Source organism: Merops nubicus, unplaced genomic scaffold, assembly GCF_000691845.1.
Source record: "Merops nubicus isolate BGI_N331 unplaced genomic scaffold, ASM69184v1 scaffold17746, whole genome shotgun sequence".
Classification (NCBI taxonomy): domain Eukaryota; kingdom Metazoa; phylum Chordata; class Aves; order Coraciiformes; family Meropidae; genus Merops; species Merops nubicus.
This window is the reverse complement of record NW_008615780.1, coordinates 1-17,584: the sequence shown is the minus strand read 5'-3', so window position 1 is coordinate 17,584 and position 17,584 is coordinate 1. Positions and strand designations below refer to the sequence as shown.

The 17,584-nt window shown below is 47.4% G+C and overlaps 1 protein-coding gene across 1 annotated transcript; it reads left to right on the top strand.

Moving 5' to 3' along the window:
- Positions 1-1,477: 1,477 nt before the first annotated feature.
- Positions 1,478-14,938, top strand: IVD (isovaleryl-CoA dehydrogenase; the record flags this gene model as incomplete). Its single annotated transcript, XM_008942649.1, has 11 exons — positions 1,478-1,567; positions 3,362-3,413; positions 6,189-6,358; positions 7,786-7,879; positions 8,350-8,486; positions 9,474-9,570; positions 12,137-12,230; positions 13,424-13,505; positions 13,876-13,980; positions 14,578-14,650; positions 14,805-14,938. Coding segments are annotated over 11 exons (1,128 nt in total), but the record flags the coding sequence as incomplete, so codon positions are not given.
- Between the last annotated feature and the right edge of the window lie 2,646 nt (positions 14,939-17,584).

Genomic DNA, 17,584 nt, shown 5'->3' with positions numbered 1-17,584 from the left:
GGGCAGTGGGGACCTGGCAGTGCTGCCCCAGACAGGCTCCTCCCACTGAAACGTGTCCTTGGTGCCTCTCAGGTCGAGCTGTAGCCTTAACCAGTGCCCTGCAAGCAAATGGGTGTATAAAATAAACTTACTCCTTCACGCTTCTTTCTTACTATAGAATTACTCTTTACCAAGTCTGTGTTCATGGTTTATCACCTTATCAGCTCAAATTCACCTGCGGTTTCTTTGTGCTGCTACATTCAGCACAGGTAAAAGGAGGAAAATACTCTGTAGTTCCTATCTGTCTGGTGGAAAAGCTGAAAAAAAAAAATCAGAACTAAACCCTCAGCCATGCCAGTGAAGCTGTGAATGAGCAGCAGTGTGACTTGTAAACTGGCTTAGAGCATCAGAGGGTTCTGTCCAAGCCTGTCTCTCGGTCTCTGCATGCTTAGGATAACCTAAAACCAGAATAATTTTTTTTGAGATTTATGCTCAAGTCTCCTGCTGTCAATTTTGTGACAGTGGAAACATTTAACGTTTAAAAGAAAAGCAAAACAATTAATGGAGGGGAAACTTTTGGTGGTACTAGAATCCGAGGTCTGGGTCATCATGGAAACCAGAGTATCTTTTTGGTTGTAAAATTGAGACTGTTTTGGTTGTGGGGCTGGGAGAAGGGCAGAGGAGCCTGGGGGTGCACTGGGATGCTTCTGCTCCTTCTATAGGCCCTGCTTAGAGAGGAGAGGGTTTCAGTCTCCAAGACTGTTCCTTCACTAGCATTAATTTGTAGGAATAAAGAACCAAAAGGAAAAATGGGATTATTAAGCTCTACCATAATACCTAGAGAAAGTTTTTAAAGCTTTGTACTAAAAACATTCAAAGAGGTGTTGTGCATGTTTTCTTGGTATATGCCCAGATTTCTGCAGCATACCTGTCTGTAAGTATTCAGGTTTTAAACTTTAGGAAAAGATTTTGGGAGTTTTAACATTAGAACAGTGAGTATACCTAATTTTAACAAATCCTCTGAAGAAAATAGCAGGACAGCTAATGTCATTCCAGTCTGATACACCAACACATCTAAATTAGCATTCATGCCTATTGCAGGCATCTGCATGTAATTAAATGAAGCTGTAAGCAGGTACTGGATGGGGGTAACACATCATGAGCTCTGTCCATCAGCTCTCAGAGTCTCCTCACCAAAACCACCCCCTGAAGCCCGAGTGCAAGCGGTGGTTAAGGGACCTCCCATCATGTTGAGGTAGGACTGTTGAGGTTAAATGCTGGCAGGAACTGAAGTACACCAGCATCTTCTCTTCAGCAGGGCCTTTTGTGTCACCTTTCTGCCAGTGACCCGACAAGTCCATCTCCTTCTGCTCTTGTGCTTCTGGGTTTGGGACCCTGGAGCCGCCGGGCAGGGCACTGTTGGCCAGGTCCTAGGGAAGGTGGTGACAGTGTATTGATGAGATGTAACGTTTGTGTTTCTCCTCATCTCTTTTCCCAGCTTAGACAGACCATGACAAAGTTCTGTCAAGAGCACTTGGCTCCGAAGGCCCAACAGATTGACCAGGAAAATGAATTCAAAGACATGCGGGCAAGTATTTTGTGTGTGCCTTCAGAGTAGATGGGAGCCTGACTCTGCTTTGATCTCTACGTTGCTGCAGACAAAGAATCCCAGCCCACACCACAGGAACACATGCATTAACTTTTCAAACTTGAAAGCCAAAGAGAAAGCAATTTTTTGATTTCCTGTTTTATCTTCTGTTAACAACTTTCAGCAACCTGGGGCAGAACCCAGCCAGGATGCAGTTCAGGAAAAAAAAAAAAAAGGCTTGATAATGGTCTTGTTTGGGTTCTTATTGTGGTATTTCTGCTTGGCTCTGCTCTAATATGTGCTTCCTATGTCCATAGCTAGGACCACTTCTTGGACATCTGAGTTTCCTCCCAAAATTGTTGTGAAAATATTGCATGCACATGCTGAACCGTGGAGTTGTTTGGCTGTCAGGCTGAAACTTGCCTTACCAATAAAAACACAAATTCTGTGCAGCAGGACGGTTTGATTGATGAAAATGAGAGATCTAAGTATTGGTTTTCATAAGCTCCACAAGACTTAAAAAGCTCAGAACATCTGCCAGGATTTCCCAGAGCTCTGATGTTGACATTTTCAGGGATATAGGCAAGGCTTTGAAGTTAAGTGTATAAATTTAGTCTGGTGCACCAGATGTCATCCAGAGCTATCGAATAATACTTTTTGAAGTCTCTGGAGACTATTCACTGATAATTATCTCCTTGCTGGATGCTGAGGCCATGTGACAAGCACTCACCTGTGTGTCCATCATGTAGTGGAGGAGAGGCTGCAGTCCGAAGCAGCGGCACGGAGGTGGCCCCTCCAGTGTACATGTGGGCCTTGTTGGTGGCACCCTTTGCTACTGCCTGGTCGTGGCTTCCCTCTGACCCCATGCTGCCGTGTGCCAGACACAGCTGATGTATGTCTCGAGCCAGCCAGCAGCTCTGTGCCTCAAATCATGTGGTGGGGTTGGCAGGGTGACAGATCTGGGCAACAGGCTAATAGAAGAGTTGGCGTCAAACCTACGGGTTGAGTGGCCCTTGTGGATTCAGCTCCTTTAGCTTCACAAGCCTGAAGTGTTTGCAGTTTCTGTCATGATCACCTTTTACAGCCTCTCCAGTGCTGCCTGTGAGGCAGGCAGCACCTCTGTCTGCCCCAGCTGTCCCATCCCCTTTTTTAAATCTCTCTCAAGGAGGCTCTCTTGGCTTTACTTATCAGTGTCTGTTTTACTGGAGGAGTTTTAAAGTGCCAGCAAATAGCAATTCTTCCACCTATTTCCAGGGTTCAGTCACAGATCTCTTATGGTAGTTGCTACTTGTGGCAACCATGGGCAGCTAGGCCTGCACAGTGCTGCAAGGCACAGTGATGGGTGTGTGAGGTGAAAGACAAGCATAAGTTTAAGCCAGGATATCCTAAATAAGTTTTTATCGAGCGATGTATATGAAAGAAGTGCAGTTTTTGAAATTAATGGGAGGTTTTTAATTCATCAACGTTCTCCTTAAACTGGGCAATGAGTTCAATCTTAGGGCCTTTAGAAATAAATTAGATCTTAGGATCTTTAGAATTAAATTTAGGTTGTGAATTTCCACTGAATTCAAGACTGCTCCTACATGTAGCATAATTAACATCCTTAAGTCTGTCTGGGTTCTTAATCCAAAGAAATCCTGGAGCTGCTGCTGCAGGAGGAATAGGTATTGATGTATTTCTTTCTGAGATACCACAAGAATAAGGTAAATTGATGTTTCTGGTGAGTTACCTGGGAAGGCTTATGCTGGTGCTCTGGATGTAGGTCCAGACTGATTCCTTGTTTTGTATTTGTAGGAGTTTTGGAAGAAACTTGGGGAACTGGGAGTTCTGGGAATCACAGCTCCTGGTAAGTCTGTTCCCACCTTTTACCTTCTGGTGGGTGATTCTTCAAATAAAATGGAGACCACTTAAACTCAGTAAAATGGAGACCACTCAAACTCACCCTTTCCAGTTCATAATAGTCCTGTCAGTGATGTGATGTCCGTTTGGTCTGGAAGCTCCTACCTTCACATTTTCTGAAAAATCTCTTTGGTAGCTTTTTATTCTTCCCTGACTCAGAGTCCTTTTTCTGTGTTAGACTTCTGGGCGAGTACAAAATGCCTCTTACAATTTGAAGGTACCATTCAGAAATGGTTTCTCCAGATACAACACGTGCAACTCGAACACATTCGCGCTCCTCCAAGGCGAAGCGTTTGCTGCGAGTTTTGAAGGAGCTGTGGATAAAAGTATCCTAGAGCAAACATCCATCTCTAATAGGCAAAGTTAGAGGGTGTCAAAGAGTGCTGTGAAAAGCTGTGATAACTAATGGAGAGCTGACCACATCCAACCAGTCAGAAGAAAAACCAGGGTAAATCGTATTCAGCCTTGTCCAGGTTAGTTGAAAAGTGTTTTGATTAACGTCGTGGCTGGCTGAGGCTGAATGGCTGACGCCGGGTAATGAGGAGGAGGCCTCTGGAGGAGAGCAGGCAGTGGGGCCTTTCTTCCCCGTGGGGAGGCCTGTGCTGCTGTGCTGCTGGGCTGCCTGTGCAGGGGCTGCCTGTGCAGGGGCTGCCGCAGCAGCGCTGAGTGGCGGAGCCAATGCCGCCTCCTTTCACCGCAGCCGGCCCTGCCTTCCCCCTGCCCTCCCCAGCTCACTGCTGCTCCTGTTTCTTCTCACTCCTACCTTCTTTCTTCTTTGATGTTGTGCCTGAGGCTTACAGCAGTTTCCCACACTATAAATAAGCCGTCCCCTCATGAGTCCTGTCCTTTTTGAGTTCCTCAAAGGCTTCCCTCTAAACCCCTCCGATGCCCGGGATTTTTTGCCTTCTTTTTGTTTGTGTGGCTATGTGCAGTTTCTTTATGGGAACCAGTTTTGTTGTAGGAGGTGGAGGCTGGGATTTAGGATGTGAGGATAATGTGAAATCTTAGGAGGACATATGCTCAGTTTGATGGTGTATTTGGGCACCAGCGCCCAGAGTCTGTTAAGGGATCATTTAAAATAACAGTGGGGTTTGTTTTCTTCTTAAAAATAAGAAAACTACATTGATTTGTAATTTTCTATTTATTTTATAAAGAGCTAACTTAAGAAATACATATATATATATAGAGAGAGCTACCACAGAATGATAATACAGGGATGTCATATGTAAAGGCTACTTTTGAAAGGGCAGCATCAGTCTAAATCACACTGATTTGTATTATATGAGAATTTATCTGGCAGGGTTGTTTTCTTTTACCTCTAGCAGTACAAAGTGATCACTATGGCCAGTACAGCTTAGGGCAGGCAGTTACAATACCATCAAACCCATCCACTCCACAGAATGAATAGAAAACTCCCTTGGTTTGGAATATGTGAGAAATTAAACCCATCTTTTCAGGATATTGATAGTAAACCCCCAAACTGATTTGGGTAGAGAGAGTTGATTTCAGAAGCTGGAGAGCCCTGCAGTTAGAGACAGGAGTCAGGGTGAGTGGCAGGAGAGGAAAGGCTGCACCTAATGCCAGCAGCCGTGGTGTTGATGGGACAGGGTGAGGACAGTAGCCCCTCTCCTTGCCAGGCCCTCTCCTTGCCAGGCCCCTCGCCCAGCTCTGGTCACTCTGGCATTCAAACATATCTGCTCTAACTGTTGTTGCTGCTTGCTTGCAGCATCCGTGCTGGTGACAAGTAAGTGCTCCTGGATTACCTCCCTGCCTGCTCGGCAGCACTCACATCCTCCTCTTGCAGCTCTCCCCGTGGCAGCACAATCACTTGCTCCTTGTCTGTAGAACAAAGCTTTCACGTGGGGATGTGACTGTGCTGGTGTGTCTGCAAGCGTGTGTAGGTGTAGAGATGTATATATTTATGTAGGCTGTCAGCTGCTCCAGGCCATTATGCACTTCTCAGCCTTCTCTTTTTTTCTGCCTTTTCTCTGTCCCTGTTCTGCTGTGTGCCTTTCATCTTCACCAGTTTTAGACTCAGCTTGGTGTGCCTAGCTAGATCCCCAGTTATGGTGATGGTGCTGCTCTGTCTAGCTTCATCCTCTCTTGAAATCCACATTCTTGCCACTGGTGAATTACAGCAGTTAAGCTTCTGGATCATTTTCATTCTGAATCAACCACCCATCAAAATACTGCCCTCCTGCACAGTGGTGGGCTTAGAAAAGTTCTAGTGCTCCACTTTTTGAGCAGTTAGAGGATTCCTCACTTGTTTAGGGGTACTTGTCATGACAGACACACATAGACTTCACAAACTTTGCCTGTGTTCCTTTGTCCTCTCACCTAATACAGGTTGACACTTTGTGATTTAATCTTCATCATAATATTAAAGTTACACTTGCCAATGGCTGACAAAAAGGATTCACTGTTCAAGTGTCAGTAGCATGTTTTAGATGGATCCTTATGCCATGCATACAAAACTGTGCTGTGCAAGTAAACTGTTGGTTATGCTGAAGAAGTAATATCACTGTGCCTCTAAGATAAGGAAACTGAAATTCAGAGAGGATGGGGGAAGCCAGAGGTGCCCAGCTCAGGGACAGTGTCAGTCAAAACCAGAAGCTCTCCTGTGAGTGTCTTGTATCACGTTCTAGACAGAGCTTGACCCTGGGACACTCTGCACGTCTGGCAGACTCCACGGTGGGTGACAAGGGTTCTCTTCTCTTCCCAGCGGAATATGGTGGATCTGCTTTGGGGTATCTGGACCATGTGGTGGTGATGGAGGAAATTTCCCGTGCGTCAGCAGCTGTTGGGCTTAGTTATGGTGCCCACTCAAACCTTTGCATCAACCAGCTGGTGCGTAACGGCAACGAGGCCCAGAAAAGCAAGTACTTGCCCAAGGTATGTCCCTGGAAGAGAGGGGAAGGTGAGGAGCACCTGGGTCTTGGCTGCATGCAGGGATGAACATCCTCCATGGTGTGTAGCATTTTGCGCTAGTTGATTGCAGTCACCCAGCCTTAGGAAATATTGTACTTTCTAAGCTTGCCCTTCTCTAGCTTGTTAATTTTTGTGTTATTAATCCATACTGACCTTGGCCTGTCCATGTCTGTAGGCAGCATAGTCCAGCTCTGCAGAGCTGTGTTACCCTGTGAGGCTTTGAGGAGACACTGGGTGATATTCTTCCAAATTCTTCTGAGAGTTCTCAGTGAAATTTACTGTTTTCTTATTTCATATTCCCCATTTCTCAGTGCCCAAGTGCTTGGTTTGCCTGTGCTGAATAACTCTGTGGGAAACTTCTGCGTCATTTGTGGCACTGATGTTTGTGACTCAAAAGCCTGATAAACAATTTTCAGTGTTTAGATGCACAGAAGAACTGAAGGAGTAAATTGAATCCCAGCTACTGAAATGATCAGCCCAAGAAGCTTGATTGAAACCACATGCAAAGCACAGTGTTGCTTCCTGAGCATTGTGCAGCCTGCTGATACGTAACCCCCAAATGTCCTCGTTGCTGCTCAGGTGCTTTTTAATGCCCTCTCCCACTGCCTCTCAGTGAGACGTGTGGTCACTTCAGCCCTTGCTTGCCTAGGTTTGTGACAGAGTAGGTAACAGTACTTAACTAGTTTTGAGCACATCACAAAGCCTTCTGTAGAAATGCATCCATGGACTGAATTGGTTGAATGTGTATCTTAAGCATTGAGTCTGTTTTCAATAAAATAAGATCAAAAGAGAAGATGGATAAAAGTACACAGAGAGAAAAAAACAAGTGAGGAGGAAAGGGCAGGATGAAAGGAGCAGTGGAGAGGAAGCAAGAGTTATGCCAGAGCCTGGTATGAGCAGGCACAGAAGGAGTTGTCCATCTGCTGTTTTAGTGTGAGCGTGGGGGCACCGGGCTGTGAGAAGGTTGTTAAGAACTTTGCAATCTCTTTTCCTCCACCCCCATTGGCCTTTTGTGTTTAACAACTGTTGTTTATGGAAAAGGGCAGTCATAAAGTACAGAACAAGGAGCTTGTGAAAAGCATATGGCTGCCTGCATGGTTCTCTGGCACCTTCCTGGAGATGGTGTGTTATAAGCAGGGCTGTACTCCTCGAGCTCGGACAGGAGTTGAATCATCCTCCTCATCCCACTGCCACTTGGCTCTGCTCCCTCAGCACAGCAGCTCGAGGAGCTCCCTGCCCAGGCCCTGCCAGGAACAGTGGCTCTGTCTGCAGTTCTGCACAGGACAGCTACTCTGGAGGTTGAGTGCAGGAAAAAAAGGAAGGCAGGCTAAAGAGGGAACAGAAACAATGCCACTGTTCTTCCTTCCTTTCTTGTGTGTCTTTTCTTCCAGCTCATCAGTGGGGAGCACATTGGAGCTTTAGCCATGAGTGAACCCAATTCTGGATCTGACGTCGTGTCCATGAAGCTGAGAGCTGATAAGAAAGGTACAGCCAGTCAGGTGCTGCCTGGATAGGTGACAGCTTAAGTGACGTCTCCTGTAAATTTAGACTAAGCTCCCCAACACCACAGAGATACAGAGCTTAGTTTTGGGTATACCAGGCCATGTTTGCAGGCTTGTGCTGCCTCCCAGGAGGCTCAATGTGTGATAAACGTAGTGAAGACACAAGGTGGACAGCTGAAGGTCTAAAAGTGGACTTCTGAATGTGGTGGTGGAGGTTGGTAGTACAGTGGAAACAGTGGTAGGTGTCTTAGTGTATCAGGCATTTGGTAAACTGTCTTTGGACTCCAGGAATGAAGGAAATTAGTTTTCTTGAACCCGGGAAGGATTTGTGGATGCTGTTTGGGGAGGTCTTAAGGAACATCTTTGGAATTCCATTTTGGATTTAATGGAGTGAGGGTACAGGTGTTGCTGTTCTGTGTTGTGAGCTAACAGATTTCAGCTCTTTGCTTCTAGGTGATTACTTTGTTTTGAATGGGAACAAATTCTGGATCACCAATGGGCCAGATGCAGATGTCTTAGTCGTGTATGCAAAAACTGATGTCAATGCTGTTCCAGCCTCCCGGGGTATAACTGCCTTCATCGTGGAGAAGGTAGGTTCAGTCTTTCTCACAGGCTTATTGGAGTGTGGGTTTTAAAGCCAGCTCCTGCACCCCCATTTAGAAGCCAGCTGATTTTCTTCCTCAAACTGTCAGCCCCTTGCTCAAAGACAAACTACTTCCTGCCCGAATTTCATAACCCCGTGAAGCTCCTGGGCTGCCTCTGGCACACTGCACTCCTGGAGTTGTCTACCCGAGCACATCACCAGTCTTCAGAACCAGAAACGTGGAGAGAACAGATGAGATTCTAATATAAAAGGGCTTGCTTCTTGTTGAAAATTGTCAGAGATATTGGAGGCTTTGTAAATGTGTCCTACTACCTGATTTTCCAACTTTGTGTGGTTTTTGTTTTTTTTTCTTAAATCCAAGATATTAAAATAGCCCCATTGATTTCTTCCCTCATTTTCTTGCACTGCTCCTTTGGAATCCTGAAGTGACCCAACAGCAGAACAGCCCAAAGGGAGCAGAAACGGGCTGTTCATCAGGGAGTCCTTGAAAAACAGGGATCTGTTGCAATTTTTCTTGCCTTTCAATGTCTGTCACCACAGGGAAGACAGAAAACCATAGTAAAAGAAATGGTGCTGGAAAAATAAAATCTCAGAGATCAGTAAACCTTCTGCTGAACTTGACTTAGTGATTAGAATAGGTCAGTCACTGGCAAAGCTTACAACCCTTACTCTAGGAGAGGGTCAGTTGGCAGCTGTCCAAATAATGTATTTATTTAATATTTACTTGTGCTGGAAAGTGGGTGCACTCAGTTCACATGTGCCCCCCACGTGTGCATGTTTCTGCACTCGTCTGCTTCCCCTGCACTTGCACTTAGACCTGTTCTTGTTCCCAGGGTGGCCACTTCACTTTGGCTTCCCTCTGGTACCCCACGTATGTTCATGTGGTCAGGGAAGTTTCACAGATCTCTAGTGATTTTATTTGGTCTGTCAGAATGGAGATTTGAGATGCATTGTGACTGTCCTGACCTTGCAGGGGATGCCAGGTTTCAGCACAGCCCAGAAGCTCGACAAGCTGGGAATGAGAGGGTCTAATACCTGTGAGCTGATCTTTGAAGACTGCAAGATCCCGGGTGAGTTGGCTTCAAATCACAGCAGTATGCATGTGGTGGTTTCCTGTCTTCTCAATCAGATAAACTGGATCACTAATTACAAGCATGTTCAGACCTAGAGGGCTTTGCAGATGGTTATCTGCTCTTTGGCAGCCTTGAAGGAGAGCTGGTGGAACTGGAAAAGTGCAGTCTGCTGGGTTGCAGTGAAGGAGCACATCCCTTGCTAGGTCACTCCTGTTCCACCCTCATGGGCTTGACTCTTGGGCACTGCTTCTGCAAAGCCAAGCTGAGGCTTCCAGAGAAACATGTTTGTTTCCATTAGAGCTCCCCATCTTTGATACAGGAGAGCTTATTTGCCCTGAAGGGTTTTTTCTCCAAAATCATTTGGAGACTCTTCAACAGGCTTTTGGTTTGCCTGTAACATTTCAGAGTTCTTTTTGGGTGTCTCTTTCAGGTGGACATGCTTTCCCATCTGTTAGCACAGCAGGGCCACTGGAATGGCCATTTTTGTTACTCCAGTAGCTATTTTTTTTTGACAGAAAAATCAGCCTCTATATATTTAGAGTTATAGAGTTCTAGCATCTTCTCCCTATGGGAGGACATGCCTTGTCTGAACTCAGGAAAATCCTAATTGCATATCTGTGGAGCAGGTTACTCTCCTGCTCCCCACACACCAACCAAAGGCTACTTTGCAGTAAGTGGAAGAGTTTCAGCTGAAATCTGACATTTCCAACTTCATTGGATCCTCCACTCTGCAATCAGCAAGGCCAGTGCCCCAGTCTTCAGAGGAGCTCCCAAGGGATCCCCGTGCAGGGCAGGATATCTGACATTTCCAACTTCATTGGATCCCTCCACTGTGCAATCAGCAAGGATCCCCGTGCAGGGCAGGACGTGCTCGTGGTGAGAGGATTCCCAGTTCCTGATAACTCAGAAGCACTTCACTGCTGTGTTGAGAGTTACCACACCTTGCACTCTGGCCATTAAAGCTGCTCTGATCTTCTGCCTTGGAAGCTGAACTGGTTTGATGCCATTTCATGTGTCTGCAGGATCTTTCTCTTCCAGGATGTCCTCTAGCACTGCAATTCCATCCACTTTAAAATGCAGAGGTTTCATTTCAGCCATGCTCCACTGAGTGGCTGGTGTTCTCACAACAAGTGTTGTCCATGGGTTCATTGACTGTGTGCTTTGGGAAAACTTGGTACAGAGCCCTGGTGGTTTGGGGTTTTTATGTTTGTTTTTGCTGTGTTAGGCAGGAGCAGGTCTGTCCCTCTCTTGCAGTCAGCACATGAGTCCTCCAGCTCAGCACACATCTACCATCCCTTTTCCCTGGATGGGCAGGGAAGTATTCAGGCTCTTCAGTCCCTTTATAGCTGAGATGCTACTCAGGAGCAGCTCCTCATTACTCAGGAGCAGCTTTGTCACTTTATTATTACTGATGCTGGCGTTTGTGTTCTGTTCTTCAAAGTAATGTTTGCTATTAGTATTTTTCTTTCTTGTCTGTGGGGCTTTTGAGCTGTTTCTCTGAAAGCCAAGCTTCATTATTCTTCCTCTTTCTAGCTCCACTGTCATGCTGATGGCCCTGCAGAGGCTGCCCTTCTCCATACACTACATCAACAGGATTTTCAATAAACAGGAGACAATGCAGTCCATGAGCTTCTGGCACTGAAAAACAGATTATTTATTTCAGGAGACCATCTGCACGTGTCCACGTCCTGTCTCATTTTCACTTTGCATATCACACCTCTCAGATCTCTTGTGATCAAAGCCTGAAGCGTGTGTCAGTTCTGCATGGTGTGATCAGTGGATAATCTCTGTCCCTCTACAAAGCACAGTTGTGAGGCTGTAAGGTCTCTCCTGACTGTAGGAGCACAGCCTTGCTGTGATGAGCCTTTTGTTCCTGCTTCTTGTTTTATACTTGTTAACATCACCGCGTGCTTCAGACTGTCCCAAAGTGAAATGGCTTTTGGAGATTTCTTTGTCTCAGCCCATTGTCTAATGTGGCTATTTTCCTGTTCCATTTTCACAGCAATGATACTAATCTGTTAAAAACCTTTATTTGTAACAACTGCAGTGTTCCATGTTCTGTTCATATGCCCCCTCCCAAGCAGATCAGAGCAGGGTTTGCATTCATTTCAGATACGCGCTCGGCAGAGACCGGCTGGTAGTGCTGCCAGTTGGAGTTACATACAAATAATGGGGTGGCAAAGGGGCCCCCAGTTTGTCCTCCCAGCTGAATAAGTCTCCTGTTCTTGTTGGTAGAAATGCTGAGCTGGAAGATCTCTGGAGAGCACCTTGCTCTTTAGAGAACAGGCAAGGGAACAGCAGTGATTGTAGATGTACTTTGTAACCCTTTACTGCCTTCTCCTGTTTGGCTCTGGTTGGACTGAAAAGTCATTTTGGTGGTAGGGAGTATCTGTATCAAAACTTGGCACCTGGCTAGCTCATCCTGGATGTTTGTGTCTCAGGCCAAAAAGCAAGATGAAGGGGTGTGAGAGTTTGAATCCTCTCCCCAGCAAACACAGGCCCTCAGACAACAGCTTATCTTAGCTTTGCACAGAAGTAAATCACTTTCCTTTGGCAATTGCAGCTGAAAATGTCTTGGGGAAGCTGAGCAAAGGAGTCTACATCCTGATGAGTGGATTGGACCTGGAGAGACTCGTGCTGTCTGGTGGGCCACTGGGGTAAGGGTTTGTGACCTTTTTTAGGTTGTAAGGCCAGAAGGATCCCCCACGATCACCTCGCCCAGTGGGTCCCCAGCTGGGCTTGCAGCTCTCAGTAGGATGGAGGTGGAGATGCAATGGGGAACTGAAATACTGGGGCAGCTTCTGAGCAAAGAAGAAAGGCTGGGTCAGAGTTGTGGGAAGGAAGGAAGCTGCAAAGGAGGCAAGAGCAGACAGATCTCATAGCTGCTGGGTTCTCTAGCTCTGTAATAGCTGCTCGTGGTTCCAATGGACATCTGCTGGAGAGCTCTCAGCTCAGCACTCCACAGCTTATGCTGTGTCTGCTCCACCTTTTCCTCTACTTCTCCTCATGCAGGCTTTTTGTTTGTTTGTTTGAAAGCATCTATGTGGGAAGTCCCCTGTGGGGCAAGGGGTAGAAAAAGCATTGCCAGAAAGAAAGTTTGCAAATCTCTGCCTTCTAGTGTAGCACACTGACCCTCCAGAGCAGGCTTTAGAAAACACTAGCCTGGACATAAATCTTTCCAGAGATGGTAAATCTGCCTTGGTCCCCAGCTCCTTGCTTGTGTATCCCTGCAGTGTGTATGACTCTGGGAATAACCAACTCATCTGTGTTACTGATTCCTTAAAACCTAAAACACTCTCCAGGCTGCCACACAGAAAGACCACTGGACTGGGTAAAGTGTTTGCTCTTCATTTATTCAGTCCTTAAACTGCCCAGTAATTATTTATGCACTATGGTCCTTTTTCCCTCCCGGGTGGTCTCTAATCCTCATGCAGAAAGACCATCTTCCACAAGGCAGGAGGAGGATTTCTCACCCTTCTCATTGCCTACCATTTTTTATGGTACTGGTTAGTTCTCCTTGAGTTGGTGCTTTCTGGAGGTGCCAGGCAGCATGAGCTGGCCTGGCTGCAGTTGTAAGAATGCTCTTCAACTCTTCATCTCAATTCCCCAAGTTAAGACTCTAAGACTTTACCACAAGATGTCCCAAATGAGCAACATGTAGAAGACTAGGGAGAAAAATGAGACCTTTGGATTTTATTCTCAGCATTGTTTGAGTAGAGCTATAGGAAGACAGCAGCATGTCATTTTAGGGGTGAGAACCTTTTTGCCTTAGATTGCACTTCCAAGGTTTAATAATTATTAATTAATAATTTTGTTGATTCATTCTCCTGCATTTCTATGCTTTCCTTAGGCTCATGCAAGCTGTTCTTGACCATGCAATTCCATACCTGCATGTAAGAGAAGCATTTGGACAGAAAATTGGCCACTTCCAGGTGAGGCAGGAAAGGGATTAGAAATTTTTGTCATATTGCTTTTCTCCTTAAAAACAAGAAGACAATGAGCTCTGTTGTGGGAGGGCTTTGCTCAGAGAAGGTTGCCTGGAGGTGGAGCTGCCTGAGGTGATGTTGTGGTGAGAAGGTGGAAGGGTCCCCAGGCCTGTTTACCTGCTGTGACTGACATCTGGGGGTCTGTGAACTGCCAGAACCTCCAGCTCCTCTCACAGGGCTGCGGAATCCACGTCTCCTCGTTTGCTGAGTCTCTCTGGGACAGTTTGGGGAAGGAGTGATCCCCGGTGCTCGTGCAGGAGATAATCTCCCCTCAGCCCTGCTGATGCCCCCCTCTCTGTTCCCCTGTGGCACACAGCTCATGCAGGGCAAGATGGCAGACATGTACACCCGGCTGATGGCCTGCCGGCAGTACGTCTACAACGTGGCCAAGGCCTGTGACCAGGGCTACTGCAATCCAAAGGTGAGTGAGCTCCCACCTGCACCCTGTCTGCTGGGGCAGTTCCAGGTCCTGAGCAGGGTGGGACTTCCCTCCTGGGAGCTAAAACAGCTCCCACACACCTTTAAGTAGTCTTTTTCCCCCAAAGAGGAAGAAGGCCTTGCCCTACAAGGCAGCAGATTTAGCAGTGTCAGTAGGTGTTTATTGGAAGCCCAAACACAATGTCCTGGCTGTTGTAAGGGGCTGTAGCTGTTCCAAGGTGTTGTCACCACACCTCTACTAAAGGAAGGCACTCAACAGCTGGAGCACAGAGTCCTGATCCCAGATCAAATCACACTGGTCTTCTGTGGCATGATGTGAATTTGTGAGAGACCAGCTCCCCTACTGCACTCCTGTTTTTTCTTTTTATTTCTGTCTTCATGTGGCCTTTACAGACCTGAGACAAGTGTTATATGGTGACAGAGACTCTTGCAGCTTTTGCTCGCTGGAGAATGAGCCCTGTGTCTTTGTAATTGAGTAGTTCAGGCTCGTTAGCAGAGTGATGGAAAGGTCAGAGCAACCCAGAGGCTGGAGATGGGCAGGTGACACCTTTCCTGACTCCTCGCTGTGACTCTCCTTTAGGACTGTGCTGGAGTGATCCTGTACTCAGCAGAGTGTGCTACCCAGGTGGCTCTGGATGGGATCCAGTGTCTGGGTGAGTCACTGGAGGGGTTTGTTCCTTCGAGTGCTGGCTGGAGGGAGCCGAGAGTGGTGTAGGAGCCGCCAGCTTTCCCATCCCCTCTCCCATCCCACCCTGGGCCCCTGGATTCGGAGCTGAGAAACAGCCTTTGCCTGCCCTTTGCCCGCAGGGGGGAACGGCTACATCAGCGACTACCCGATGGGGCGGTTCCTGCGGGATGCCAAGCTCTACGAGATCGGGGCGGGCACCAGCGAGGTGCGCAGGCTGGTCATCGGCAGGGCCTTCAACGCCACCTTCAAATAACCCCCGCGGGGGGGCAGCACCCCGGCCGGCGCCGGGCACAGCCCTCCTCCTCCCTGCTTCCGTCCTGGCACCGTCAGTGGACTCTCCTCTGCCTGCTCTGGGAACAGATGCTGCTGGACCGGCCTTTGGCAAAATGAATCAGATGGCAGCATGGGAGGAAAAGTGCTTTTTTTTTTCTCTGCCTGTAATCATCCTGATTCATCCTGTTCATCAGCCATCCTGATTCTCAGCGTGGCAGGGCTGAGGTTCACCCAGGGGACACCTCGCCGGCGAGGTTGGCTGGTGAGCTGTATGCCCAAAACCAGAGGCAGCCATCGCTGAGCATAGAAGTCAACCCCCCACTCCCACCCCAAAAACGCACAACAAGGGAAGAGTTTTGTTCTTTTGAAAAATCCCAAGTGCCATTAAAGAGGAAGCATTTAGCATATTGCCACTGGAAGGTGGAATTCCCAATTGTGATCTTCCGATGGGATTAATAACTTCCATTTTGGGGACTCAATGCCAGCCACATCACAGAGGGTGGCTGTCACCAGTGCTTGAGCAGCGCTGTTGCTCAAACCTCACTACACCACCACCTCAGTTTCTCTGCATACTCCTGTTCCTGCTGCTTCTCAAGACACTTCCCCAGGCTCTGGTTGACTGCCGTCTGCCGTGGGATCCATTCCGAGGTGTCACCATCCATCACTCTGGGAAGGGTTCAGACATCAGACCTGTATTGTGACATCCAGGAGCGAAGCAGGCAGGAGGAGGTTGACTCTTTGGGCTGGGGTGGTTTGGTTTTTTGGTGAAGGTTGCTCTTTTGAGAGAAGCACGTGCTCACACTCCACCTGGGCTTGGCCAGGGAGGCCCGAGCGAGCGCAGCAGTGCCTGTGGGTGTTCCCAGCCTGTGTTCTGTACAGCCAGTGGGAGTTCACTGTGCCTTAGGACAGAGTGGCACAGTGTTCTGCCAGCCTTACCCAGTGAGTCACAAAGAGTAATCAGATGTAAATATGACACAACAGTTCATTAAACAGTTGCCGTGTAGGCACCTCCCAGCAGTTTTAACAAAAAAGAGCTTAAAGCTTTGTGTATTTTTTTTATTGTAGTGAACATCTGTCTCTACTAAGTGACAGCAGACTAGTACAGAACTGTAAAATGCCACTAGTTCAAGAAAAAAATCACCTTCCTGAATTGTTGGGTAGGTCACAGAATCATTTTGGTCGGAAAAAGACCTTTAAGATCATTTAGTCCAACCATTAACCTACCTCTGCCACGTCCACTGCCGAACCACGTTCTTCAGCACCACATCTACACATCTCTGAAACCCCTCCAGGTCTGGTGATTCAATCAAGTGTTTATAAAAGTTACAAAACTTCACTTTATCTAGAGATTCAAATAGCTTCTAAAGTCCTGGTGGCAGTGCCTTCTTCTGAAACCTCATGTTTATTCAGCTGCAGTGCCTGGCTGTCACTCTGGAAGTGTCCCAGGGTTTCATTTTCAGCCTTAGTCTCTGGATGGAGGTGGCAGAGAATGGACAGAGGTGGCCTGTCAACAATAATCTTGTTGAGCTGCATCTGACAACGCTTTGGAAATGAGCCTTGAGGCAGAAATGAAGAGCATCATACGTGAAACACTAAGTGCATCATGGTGCATTAATGTAAGAATTTATTTATGTGACCAGATGTTTATATTTTATCACAGAATGATTACAGATGTCATTGTCTCCTGTATGTGCAAGTCATAAAACTGCTGCAGTTGCTACCACACATCTAGTGTCCTGTGAAAGCCTCAGGGCAGGAGTTTTCAGATCTGCCCAAGCCAGATTTGGGTAGCAGGTCCCTGCTGGGGTGGGTAAGGGCATCTGGGCAGCCCAAACCCCCTGAGTCCTCAGCCCTGAGCTCTTGCAGGGGTGCTGAGGTCACTCCAACACCCATCAGAAACTCACATTTCACCCATGGGTTCTTCAGCTCTTTAAGATGGGAATGAATCACTGCAGGATTCCTTGAAGGCTCTCAGAAGAACATAGCTGAGTCACCGTGTTATGATCTGTCTCTGGCCAAAGGAGCTTCTCTAACAAGTGTAGAGCCACGTCAGGATGTTGTGAGCTTCAGTTTGTTAAAAATAGGTTTCCTGAGGTGGAAGTGACCTGCAGATTTTTAAAGCTCTCCTCTACCGTCAGCGAGGCCTAATCTCTACTACACACAATAAATAATGCCTTCACTTTCTAGGCTGATCAGCATGTTGGAGTTAAAGGTAAAATAAATCAATGTGTTAACGCTTCACAGGCCAGGCTGCAGGGAGAGGTTTGGAAACCCTCAGCAGGTTCCATCAGTCACCTCTCGCTCCCTTCCAGGCAGCACTGCTGGGAAGGGGCCGGCTCTCCCCGTGCTGGGGCTGGGGAAAAGGGCTGGGGAGGGCTCCTCAGCAGGGGAGGGGTTTAATCTTTATACAGTACTAATAAAATGAGCTTTGGCTGGGTGGCCTGTGCTCCTGGGGGTGTTTTGGAGCCAAGGAGGGGCGCAGAGCTTGGCGGGTGCCCGGCACAGCAGGTCCGGGCTGGCAGCAGCCATGGGTCTGGCTTTGCTCCCCCCTCTCCCACCCCCTTACCGACCGCAGCTTTTGCCCCTAACTCTCATTTAAAAGCCGCTGTTCGCAGCGGTACATCCG